Raw genomic sequence first — 13,040 nt, 5'->3', positions numbered from 1 at the left:
GGAGACAGGACTAGGAGACAGGACTAGGAGACAGGACTAGGAGACAGGACTAGGAGACAGGACTAGGAGACAGAGACAGGAGACAGGACTAGGAGACAGGACTAGGAGACAGGACTAGGAGACAGGGCTAGGAGACAGGAGACAGGACTAGGAGACAGGACTAGGAGACAGAGACAGGAGACAGGACTAGGAGACAGGGCTAGGAGACAGGACTAGGAGACAGGACTAGGAGACAGGGCTAGGAGACAGAGACAGGAGACAGGACTAGGAGACAGGACTAGGAGACAGGACTAGGAGACAGGACTAGGAGACAGGACTAGGAGACAGGACTAGGAGACAGAGACAGGAGACAGGACTAGGAGACAGGGCTAGGAGACAGGACTAGGAGACAGGACTAGGAGACAGGACTAGGAGACAGAGACAGGAGACAGGACTAGGAGACAGGACTAGGAGACAGGACTAGGAGACAGGACTAGGAGACAGGACTAGGAGACAGGACTAGGAGACAGGACTAGGAGACAGAGACAGGAGACAGGACTAGGAGACAGGGCTAGGAGACAGGGCTAGGAGACAGGACTAGGAGACAGGACTAGGAGACAGGACTAGGAGACAGGATTAGGAGACAGGACTAGGAGACAGGACTAGGAGACAGGACTAGGAGACAGGAGACAGGACTAGGAGACAGGACTAGGAGACAGGACTAGGAGACAGGATTAGGAGACAGGACTAGGAGACAGGACTAGGAGACAGGACTAGGAGACAGGAGACAGGGCTAGGAGACAGGAGACAGGACTAGGAGACATGACTAGGAGACAGGATTAGGAGACAGGACTAGGAGACAGGAGACAGGACTAGGAGACAGGACTAGGAGACAGGACTAGGAGACAGGATTAGGAGACAGGACTAGGAGACAGGACTAGGAGACAGGACTAGGAGACAGGAGACAGGGCTAGGAGACAGAGACAGGAGACAGGACTAGGAGACAGGAGACAGGACTAGGAGACATGACTAGGAGACAGGATTAGGAGACAGGACTAGGAGACAGGACTAGGAGACAGGACTAGGAGACAGGAGACAGGGCTAGGAGACAGAGACAGGAGACAGGACTAGGAGACAGGAGACAGGACTAGGAGACAGGACTAGGAGACAGGACTAGGAGACAGGGCTAGGAGACAGGACTAGGAGACAGGACTAGGAGACAGGACTAGGAGACAGGAGACAGGACTAGGAGACAGGAGACAGGAGACAGGAGACAGAGCTAGGAGACAGGACTAGGAGACAGGACTAGGAGACAGGGCTAGGAGACAGGAGACAGAGCTAGGAGACAGGACTAGGAGACATGACTAGGAGACAGGACTAGGAGACAGGAGACAGGACTAGGAGACAGGACTAGGAGACAGGACTAGGAGACAGGACTAGGAGACAGGACTAGGAGACAGGACTAGGAGACAGGACTAGGAGACAGGACTAGGAGACAGGACTAGGAGACAGGACTAGGAGACAGGACTAGGAGACAGGACTAGGAGACAGGACTAGGAGACAGGACTAGGAGACAGGACTAGGAGACAGGACTAGGGGACAGGACTAGGAGACAGGAGACAGGACTAGGAGACAGGGCTAGGAGACAGGACTAGGAGACAGAGCTAGGAGACAGGACTAGAAGACAGGACTAGGAGACAGGACTAGGAGACAGGACTAGGAGACAGGACTAGGAGACAGGACTAGGAGACAGGACTAGGAGACAGGGCTAGGAGACAGGAGACAGGACTAGGAGACAGGACTAGGAGACAGGAGACAGGACTAGGAGACAGGGCTAGGAGACAGGACTAGGAGACAGGAGACAGGACTAGGAGACAGGACTAGGAGACAGGACTAGGAGACAGGACTAGGAGACAGGACTAGGAGACAGGACTAGGAGACAGGACTAGGAGACAGGGCTAGGAGACAGGAGACAGGACTAGGAGACAGGACTAGGAGACAGGAGACAGGACTAGGAGACAGGGCTAGGAGACAGGACTAGGAGACAGGAGACAGGACTAGGAGACAGGACTAGGAGACAGGAGACAGGACTAGGAGACAGGACTAGGAGACAGGAGACAGGACTAGGAGACAGGACTAGGAGACATGACTAGGAGACAGGACTAGGAGACAGGACTAGGAGACAGGAGACAGGACTAGGAGACAGGACTAGGAGACAGGAGACAGGACTAGGAGACAGGACTAGGAGACAGGACTAGGAGACATGACTAGGAGACAGGACTAGGAGACAGGAGACAGGACTAGGAGACAGGACTAGGAGACAGGACTAGGAGACAGGAGACAGGAGACAGGACTAGGAGACAGGAGACAGGACTAGGAGACAGGAGACAGGAGACAGGACTAGGAGACAGGAGACAGGACTAGGAGACAGGACTAGGAGACAGGAGACAGGACTAGGAGACAGGACTAGGAGACAGGAGACAGGACTAGGAGACAGGACTAGGAGACATGACTAGGAGACAGGATTAGGAGACAGGACTAGGGGACAGGAGACAGGACTAGGAGACAGGACTAGGAGACAGGGCTAGGAGACAGGACTAGGAGACAGGACTAGGAGACAGGACTAGGAGACATGACTAGGAGACAGGACTAGGAGACAGGACTAGGGGACAGGACTAGGAGACAGGAGACAGGACTAGGAGACAGGACTAGGAGACAGGACTAGGAGACAGGACTAGGGGACAGGACTAGGAGACAGGAGACAGGACTAGGAGACAGGAGACAGGACTAGGAGACAGGACTAGGAGACAGGACTAGGAGACAGGACTAGGAGACAGGAGACAGGACTAGGAGACAGGACTAGGAGACAGGACTAGGAGACAGGACTAGGAGACAGGACTAGGAGACAGGACTAGGAGACAGGACTAGGAGACAGGACTAGGAGACAGGACTAGGAGACAGGACTAGGAGACAGGACTAGGAGACAGGACTAGGAGACAGGACTAGGAGACAGGACTAGGAGACAGGACTAGGAGACAGGACTAGGAGACAGGACTAGGAGACAGGACTAGGAGACAGGACTAGGAGACAGGACTAGGAGACAGGACTAGGAGACAGGACTAGGAGACAGGACTAGGAGACAGGGCTAGGAGACAGGACTAGGAGACAGGACTAGGAGACAGGACTAGGAGACAGGACTAGGAGACAGAGACAGGAGACAGGACTAGGAGACAGAGACAGGAGACAGGAGACAGGACTAGGAGACAGGAGACAGGACTAGGAGACAGGAGACAGGACTAGGAGACAGGACTAGGAGACAGGACAGGAGACAGGACTAGGAGACAGGACTAGGAGACAGGACTAGGAGACAGAGACAGGAGACAGGACTAGGAGACAGGACTAGGAGACAGAGACAGGAGACAGGAGACAGGACTAGGAGACAGGACTAGGAGACAGGAGACAGGACTAGGAGACAGGACTAGGAGACAGAGACAGGACTAGGAGACAGGACTAGGAGACAGGACTAGGAGACAGAGACAGGAGACAGGACTAGGAGACAGGACTAGGAGACAGGACTAGGAGACAGAGACAGGACTAGGAGACAGGACTAGGAGACAGGACTAGGAGACAGAGACAGGAGACAGGACTAGGAGACATGACTAGGAGACAGGAGACAAGACTAGGAGACAGGAGACAGGACTAGGAGACAGGAGACAGGACTAGGAGACAGGAGACAGGACTAGGAGACAGGACTAGGAGACAGGAGACAGGACTAGGAGACAGGACTAGGAGACATGACTAGGAGACAGGACTAGGAGACAGGGCTAGGAGACAGGAGACAGGGCTAGGAGACAGGAGACAGGGCTAGGAGACAGGACTAGGGGACAGGACTAGGAGACAGGAGACAGGACTAGGAGACATGACTAGGAGACAGGAGACAAGACTAGGAGACAGGACTAGGGGACAGGACTAGGAGACAGGACTAGGAGACAGGACTAGGAGACAGGACTAGGAGACAGGACTAGGAGACATGACTAGGAGACAGGACTAGGAGACATGACTAGGAGACAGGACTAGGAGACATGACTAGGAGACAGGAGACAGGACTAGGAGACATGACTAGGAGACAGGGCTAGGAGACAGGGCTAGGAGACAGGGCTAGGAGACAGGGCTAGGAGACAGGGCTAGGAGACAGGGCTAGGAGACAGGAGACAAGACTAGGAGACAGGAGACAGGACTAGGGGACAGGACTAGGAGACAGGACTAGGAGACAGGACTAGGAGACAGGACTAGGAGACAGGAGACAGGACTAGGAGACAGGACTAGGAGACAGGACTAGGAGACAGGACTAGGAGACAGGACTAGGAGACAGGACTAGGAGACAGGACTAGGAGACAGGACTAGGAGACAGGACTAGGAGACAGGACTAGGAGACATGAGACAGGACTAGGAGACAGGACTAGGAGACAGGACTAGGAGACAGGAGACAGGACTAGGAGACAGGGCTAGGAGACAGGAGACAGGACTAGGAGACAGGACTAGGAGACAGGACTAGGAGACAGGAGACAGGACTAGGAGACAGGACTAGGAGACAGGACTAGGAGACAGGACTAGGGGACAGGACTAGGAGACAGGACTAGGAGACAGGACTAGGAGACAGGACTAGGAGACAGGACTAGGAGACAGGACTAGGAGACAGGACTAGGAGACAGGACTAGGAGACAGGACTAGGAGACAGGACTAGGAGACAGGACTAGGAGACAGGAGACAGGACTAGGAGACAGGACTAGGAGACAGGAGACAGGAGACAGGAGACAGGAGACAGGACTAGGAGACAGGAGACAGGACTAGGAGACAGGACTAGGAGACAGGACTAGGAGACAGGACTAGGAGACAGGACTAGGAGACAGGACTAGGAGACAGGACTAGGAGACAGGACTATGAGACAGGACTAGGAGACAGGACTAGGAGACAGGACTAGGAGACATGAGACAGGACTAGGAGACAGGACTAGGAGACAGGACTAGGAGACAGGACTAGGAGACAGGAGACAGGACTAGGAGACAGGACTAGGAGACAGGACTAGGAGACAGGACTAGGAGACAGGACTAGGAGACAGGACTATGAGACAGGACTAGGAGACAGGACTAGGAGACAGGACTAGGAGACAGGACTAGGAGACAGGGCTAGGAGACAGGACTAGGGGTGACGGTCTACCTGTTTAACGCCTCCTGTGCCCCAGGTATGGCTGTGTCCTCAATATGCAGAGTTCCACTCAGGTCAATCAGCACAGCCTTCAGAGCCCGTCTGCCAGCCATGGTCAAAACCTATAGAAGATGATAGCAGTGTGAACTTTATTATTGTGTTTTTAAAATAAGATTTATATATATTTGTATATATATATATCCCCAAAGGGGGGATACATACCATCACATGAATATAATATATGAACATTTGGACTGCTAATTCAGCAGGACTTCATTCATATGAATATTCCTCCTGGCTGTTAATTTGTATTTTAATCATCTGATTAAAATAGTATAACCTATTTTACTAAGCACCTTAGAACATTTATCAACCTCCCATTTTCTCCCGTCTGGGTTCAATCTAGAAGTGAACAGCATCATGCAAAATGTGGTTAGGCAAGAGCAAGGCTATTATCTTCAGTCGTCTCTGATTATGGTGGAAGATTATTTTTTAATCACTAAATATGACCCAGGTTCACTGTGTATGAATGCAGCTTTATTCTATTCAAATGTTATTTAATTATTTTATAGTAATCATAATTTACATCAGTGGCAGTAGAAATAATTTTTAGAGGATTATTGGCTTTGTTCAAACCTAGATCAGTAGTGAACCTGGTTCAAATAGTGAAATAGCAGGAATTGAGAAGATTATTATCTCGTTAGTGATTTTCTGTCCACAATCTACATGCACATTTTCAGATGATATTTTAGACACTGTGTTATTATTTAGACATACTTGGATTTCTGTCATGTAGTTATCAATAAGTTACAAGTACAAGTACTCTGTATGTCCATGGGAATGGAGTGAACACACATACATACAGATTGTATTTAGTTCTGGAAGCCTGTATTGATTGATTGATTGATTGATTGATTGAAAATGTTATTAACAGATTGCAGAATGGGTACAATACAATACGGCTCAATACACACAATTGTTAAGGGGATGCAGACCAGAGAAAGACTTTCGTCTTGTTTACATCAGGGTCCCCCATTTTCAATTCATCATAACATGTATGATGTATGCCATGTTTGTATGGTATAAAAACGGTACACATGGTATATAAGGCACGCAAACCGCAAATGATAGTGATCTGTACGTGGCGCAGGGGTGTAAAAAGTACCCAGAAGTTATTGTGAGCGTCTGGGTACCGTCTCAAAGTCTTACTCAAGTAAAAGTCAGAGTATCTGGCTAAAAACACACTTTTTTTTTATCTACTTTTTCTCCCCATTTTCTATTTTTCTCCCATCCCAATTTCGTATTATCCAATTCTACCCTCCCCTGTCTCGAACGTTGTCAGACTATGCCTCCCACTGGTCGGCTGCAATGTGGACGAAGCCTTGCATCACGTGTCCCCTCCGGTACACGAGGAGGCAGCCGTCGCATCTTTTCACCTGCACAGCGCGATCTCTCAGTGGCGAGGAGTAACGCGTGGGAGGCTCACGCTGCCCCCGATACTTCCTGATTCTGCTGTACAGGCGCACCAACCGACCTGTAGGAGTCGCTGTCCACAACGTCCGATCCCCACCCACCAGCTTTCCCACCCCCTAATACTGCCAATTGTCAAGTCAAGTCAAGTAAGTCAAGTAATTTATTTCTATAGCACATTTAAAAGCACAAGAGCCAACCAAAGTGCTGTACAATCAAAGCTTAAAATCAATGTCCTAATATAAAATACACAAATACAAAAATACAAAAAGGCACAGCAGGACAAGACAGTACATTCAGAGAGTAGGACAGTAGGACAACACACGGATAGGGGAACACAAAGTACAGTAGCACACAGGGGACAGAGGAGCATAAGAAGAGATACAAGAGGGAGGGGGCAGGATAAAATTACATGGGAGTGTGTGAGTTAGGGTGTGGGAGAATCAGGGTTTATTGAAGGCCAGGGAATAGAAGTGGGTTTTTAGACGGGCCTTAAATGTCTCCAGCGAGGGGGCAGATCGAATCTCCAGGGGAAGCTGGTTCCATAGCTTGGGGGCCACGGCCTTGAAGGAGCGATCGCCTCTCTTTTTGAGTCTGGTGCGGGGGGGGACCAGCCGAGCCTGGTTGGAGGATCTTAGTGACCTGGGTGCTGCGTAGGGGGTGATGAGCTCTGTGATATATAGGGGTGCTGCACCCGATAGTGCCTTAAAGGTGAGGAGGAGGATTTTGAAGTCTATTCTAAGTGGGACTGGGAGCCAGTGTAGGGAGGCTAGGACTGGTGTGATGTGCTCTCTCTTTCTGGTGCCGGTAAGGAACCTAGCTGCAGAGTGCTGGACCATTTTGAGGCGGGACATGGCTGCCTGACTGATGCCGGTGTAGAGGGCATTGCAGTAGTCAAGGCGTGAAGTGATGAATGCATTGACTACCGTTTCCAGGTCGACGGGTGAAAGGATTGGTTTTATTTTACTGATGTTGCGGAGTTGGAAGAAGCATGATTTGTGTTAGTATGAACGACCAGCCAAGCCGGTAGCAACGCAGAGAGCTGGGCTCGAACCCAGCATCTCCTGCGTTAGTGGCGAGCGCCTTGCCCACTGCGCCACTTAGCCGCCCGGCTAAAAACACACTTGAGTAAAAGTCAAAAAGTTTCTACTTTTAAATGTACATAAGTACTAAAAAGTAAAAGTAAAAACTTGTTGAAATGTTCTGTTTCGTCTTCTTCATCACTCGTACTATCGTTTGTGGCCATCTTCTGTATCTTGTGACTCTGACTGTATTCTTCTGATAGCAGGTGTTTAATCAAAGATCCCTGCTTTCTAGTCTTGCACAAGGACCAATCAGCATGGGTATGGGCGGGTTAATGTTCGATTGATGGGGATTTGATTGGCTGTTTTTAGATAAAGAGCGGCCGCAGGATTAATAACGTTAGCGTTAGTTCGGCCAGAGAAACAAATATACTAATTAAAATGGTTGGACCTGCGAGACTTTGTACTTTGTAGGTCTGCATTTTAAATGTAAGGAGTAAAAAGTATGTTTTTTTCCTCTGAAATGTAATTGAGTAAAAGTACAAGTATACAAACCTAATAATACTCTAGTAAAGTACTAATCGGCGGCACGGTGGTGTAGTGGTTAACACTGTCGCCTCACAGCAAGAAGGTCCAGGGTTCGATTCCCGCTTGGGGACCAGGTTTCCATGATGCTAGTTACCCAGGTGGGGTATCTCCCAGGCCTTTCTGTGTGGAGTTTGCATGTTCTCCCCGTGCAAGCAAGGGTTTCCCCCCCGATAAGATAAACCCAATGGAAAAACATGCACAACAACAGATCGCTAACGCTGTGGCATCCTTGACGAAGACGGACAGGAGCACTTGGATTGGTCCCCTGGCGCAGCTCACGTTGACGCCTGTCTGCTCCCGGCTGCCCTTGGGGGGGAAGGACGACGGGATGGGTTAATCGCAGAGACGAATCGCATCGGCGATTCTAAAGAGACAATGCATGCGTGTGTGTTCCGGTGTGTGTGCTAAAAAAAAAAACTAACCGCTGTGTGTACCGCTAAAACATTGAGTGTCGTTGCATGCCAAATAAAGACCTCCGCAACAGGTCCTGCATTATAATCCCCCAAAACAGTACTTAAGTATTGTAACGAAGTACAATTACTCAAGTACTTTACACCCCTGAGTCGTGGCGTCATCTGGAGGGCTTTACAGATGGACGTTGTAGTTAAAAGATGGTACCAAGCCAATAGCAGGCTTATCTGTACTTATGAATACTGTCTTACACTCTATTCTGTAGTTTTGCCAGGGGTGTAAAGTACTTGAGTAATTGTACTTTGTTAAAAATACAAAAGTGGGGAGCTCCAGTAGCTCACCGCGTATCTCGAGCGCTATTTCGGCGCCGGGGACAAGCGTGCTCGTCACGGATCTGGGGTTTAGCGAGTTCGAATCCCGGACTGCAGCCGTGCCTTTCCCAGAGTGTCTTCCCCCCCAGCCAACTTCATGTCGTTGTACTCTGTACTTAACCATTTTGACAATAAATTGAATCTAATCTAACAGAGCTATAATGTCAGGGGGTGATTTGAGATGGGGGATGGTTTGATGGTCAATATTCACGGCCTGACTGTCACCTAAATCTGCGTGTTTATGTGACATAATCATTCCTTTCATCCATAGCATTGCAAACTTTCTGTATGTCACTGTCATGATCATCGTCATCTTTTTTTACTTCTTGCAGACAGAAAAGGAAACAATATGTTGCAGTTAGCTGTTACAGTAGCTGCAACTTGGCAACAAGAGAAACATGTCTTCTCTATAATAATAATAATAATAATAATAATAATAATAATAATAATAATAATAATAATAATAATAATAATAATAATAATAATAATTATTATAATAATAATAATAATAATAATAATAATAATAATAATAATAATAATAATAATAATAATAATAATAATAATAATAATAATAATAATAATAATAATAATAACTTGCTGGTATGATACCAAAAGACAATGTCAATGTCGTCGAGACTTTACAGACATTTCAATGCACACATTTCTACAATATAACAATAATAAATATTAATAACTTTCTATATAGTACTTTTCAGACATCGACCGCAGCCCAGAGTGCACCACCACAGCCATTAGTATAAAATTAAGATAAGCATAAAATCAGCACACAAATGGACAGAATAAAAAAATAAAATGCATAAATTGCAGACATATGAATGGGTATAAAAGACAATAAAAGTAGTGCAATGTAAACGTGCAGACTTAAGAATAGGCAAAAACAAGCACAATAGTACAATGTCGCTCGAAGGCATGTGAGCCCCCCCCCCCCCTGGAACATTCAGTCCCCCAAACACCCCACACATCAATCCCTACCACATCCCCACGGGAATGCCACCCCTGCGGTACATCTGATTAGCACTATTACTCATTTATATATTTTATATTCAGTTGAATCACCTGTACATTGTTTAATGTTTAAAAGGATCCCCGCTAAGTGGCGAGCTAGTCTTCCTGGGGTCCACACAGAAACACAAAACATAACAATACATGAGATACATAATGACAATCACAATTCACTTAATTAACAATGATAATCTAAAAACAGTAAAACATTGTAGACATCATTATCAACATCAGAATATTTTGCTCACATATTTAAGTAGTGCATTCTCAGGTGGTATTTGAAAGACACTTTGCTATTCAATTTACTTATGTTCAGTGGGCAGTTATTCCAATGATTGATGGCACGATAAACAACAGTCCTCTTTAAAGCATTTGATTTTGGATAATAATAATCTGTCCATCATCGGCTGACCTAGTCAAATATGAACCCGACTGCATCATTACTATTGCACTTTACTGTTACAGTTGCACTCTGTTTGAATCATGCCAAACTTATTTTCGTTGTACTGTACTTGTGCTGTATGATGACAAAATACATTTTAATCTAATCTAATGATATGAATGATAATATAACAATGTACAGTTTCTACGTCAAATGTATATCACTCTTTTCTGGACACTTTTTGTATCACAAACAGTACTGTAATTTGCAAATCTGGTATGTCATAAATGTACAGATGTAGCAGTACTGTCTATCTGTATGTCATATATGTCATGATGAATTGAAAATGGGGGACCCTGATGTAAACAAGACGAAAGTCTTTCTCTGGTCTGCATTCCCTTAACAATTGTATGTATTGAGCTGTACTGTACTGTACCCATTCTGCAATCTGTCAATAAAACGTTCAATCAATCAATCAATAATACGACACGAGAAAAGGGTAGCGGGACACCGCAAGATAATACCTAGTTAAGCAGGCGATCATCCACACAAAAGGCCTATGAATAATGTAGTTATTAACAGCTAATGAAGGGTCTCCCCACCTGCGTGTGTTGTGTTGACGTCTGTCTTCTTCGTCGGTGCGTTACAGTCCACCATGACTCTGCTGCCACCTACAGCGCAGATGTCGTAACTGTTTCTTTCCCATCTCTCCCCTGTTATGAATGAATGAATGAATGAATGAATGAATGAATGAATGAATGAATGAATGAATGAATGAATGAATGAATGATGAATGAATGAATGAATGAATGAATGAATGAATGAATGAATGAAAACTTTATTTAACATATTGCAGAATGGGTACAGTACAGTATGGCTCAATACACACAAGGCGGCACGGTGGTGTAGTGGTTAACACTGTCGCCTCACAGCAAGAAGGTCCAGGGTTCGATTCCCGCTTGGGGACCAGGTTTCCATGATGCCAGGTACCCAGGTGGGGTCTCTCCCAGGCCTTTCTGTGTGGAGTTTGCATGTTCTCCCCGTGCTCGCAAGGGTTTCCCCCCCGATAAGATAAACCCAATGGAAAAACATGCACAACAACAGATCGCTAACGCTGTGGCGTCCTTGACGAAGACGGACAGGAGCACTTGGATTGGTCCCCTGGCGCGGCTCACGTTGACGCCTGTCTGCTCCCGGCTGCCCTTGGGGGGGAAGGACGACGGGATGGGTTAATCGCAGAGACGAATCGCATCGGCGATTCTAAAGAGACAATGCATGCGTGTGTGTTCCGGTGTGTGTGCTAAAAAAACGAACCGCTGTGTGTACCACTAAAACATTGAGTGTCGTTGCATGCCGAATAAAGACCTCTGCAACAGGTCCTGCATTATTATTATATTATATTATTATTGTTAAGGGGATGCAGACCGGAGAAAGACTTTCGTCTTGTTTACATCAGGGTGCCCCATTTTCAATTCATAGTTATTCTCTAGTGGCCATAATAATTTATTTTTACAACCACTTAGTCATTCATTAGAGTAAATATATATATATATGTATCCTATCCCAATAATGACTAATATATCACATTAGGATGTTTGAGAGCATTTAGACAGGTTAAATATTGATTGATTGATTGATTGAAAAGTTTATTAACAGATTGCAGAATGGGTACAGTACAGCTCAATACATACAATTGTTAAGGGGATGCAGACCAGAGAAAGACTTTCGTCTTGTTTACATCAGGGTCCCCCATTTTCAATTAATCATATTCATCATCATATGGCGCAGGGTTATATAAGAACCATATCTACAGTAGGCCTACACACACTACACTAGTCCAGCCATGAAATCCTCGTCGTCAAAACAAACAGTGCTCAGTGTTTTTCAGAAGTGGTGTCTTTTTGTGTGTTTTTCTTATGCAACTGCTTATCTGATGTATTCTCCGCTAGAGATTTTCAGACATTCACACAGTGACAGGGAATGTAGAAGATGACTTTATTGTCAATGTACACAATCCCTTCTAGTTACACAGAGAGGTCAGAGCGCAGGGTCTCCCACCGAGCAGCGTCCCCTGGTGGAGGTGGTGGGTACTGTTACCCACCGGGCACCAGCTCACAGCTGGCATACACCCGGCGCTCAACCTCTACTGTCTTTAACTATGAATAAACACAACACTATAACTTACCATCTTTAGATCATTAGATTTGAAAACATTGTTCCACACACAGACTATGATCATTGACTTGAGTTCAAAAGGAACTAGACCCATTTTTCACAATTCATAATGTTATTCCTCTGGTCTGAGACAGTCCGATAATATTACTGAACATGAACAAACTCTCTCCCTGAACCAAGACCTGCGCTAAAACTCCAAACTGTCATCGGGTATACAGTCTAAAGCTGTGATGTCATCGGGTATAAAGTCTGAAGCTGTGATGTCATCGGGTATAAAGTCTGAAGCTGTGATGTCATCGGGTATAAAGTCTGAAGCTGTGATGTCATCGGGTATACAGTCTGAAGCTGTGATGTCATCGGGTATACAGTCAGAAGCTGTGATGTCATCGGGTATAAATTCTGAAGCTGTGATGT

General features: G+C 46.5%; 1 protein-coding gene across 2 annotated transcripts in view; it reads right to left on the bottom strand.

Moving 5' to 3' along the window:
• hdhd2 (haloacid dehalogenase-like hydrolase domain containing 2) overlaps positions 1 to 11,073 on the bottom strand; it is a 37,611-nt gene extending 26,538 nt beyond the window's left edge. The window contains exons 1-2 of one of the 2 annotated variants that reach the window (XM_084326173.1): positions 11,054 to 11,073; positions 5,197 to 5,306 (exon numbers count right to left, since the gene is read on the bottom strand). In XM_084326173.1, coding sequence (XP_084182299.1) covers positions 5,197 to 5,297 — 101 coding nt within the window. In that variant the 5' untranslated portion in view covers positions 5,298 to 5,306; positions 11,054 to 11,073. Of the gene's footprint in view, positions 1 to 5,196; positions 5,307 to 8,231; positions 8,423 to 11,053 lie in introns of those variants that run through there. The other variant, XM_084326174.1, reaches the window with a different exon arrangement.
• Between the last annotated feature and the right edge of the window lie 1,967 nt (positions 11,074 to 13,040).

The sequence above is a fragment of the Notolepis coatsorum genome (assembly GCF_963971535.1).
Source record: "Notolepis coatsorum genome assembly, chromosome: 12".
NCBI lineage: Eukaryota > Metazoa > Chordata > Actinopteri > Aulopiformes > Paralepididae > Notolepis > Notolepis coatsorum.
The sequence above is the reverse complement of the archived record's forward strand: the minus strand, read 5'-3'. Positions and strand labels throughout refer to the sequence as shown.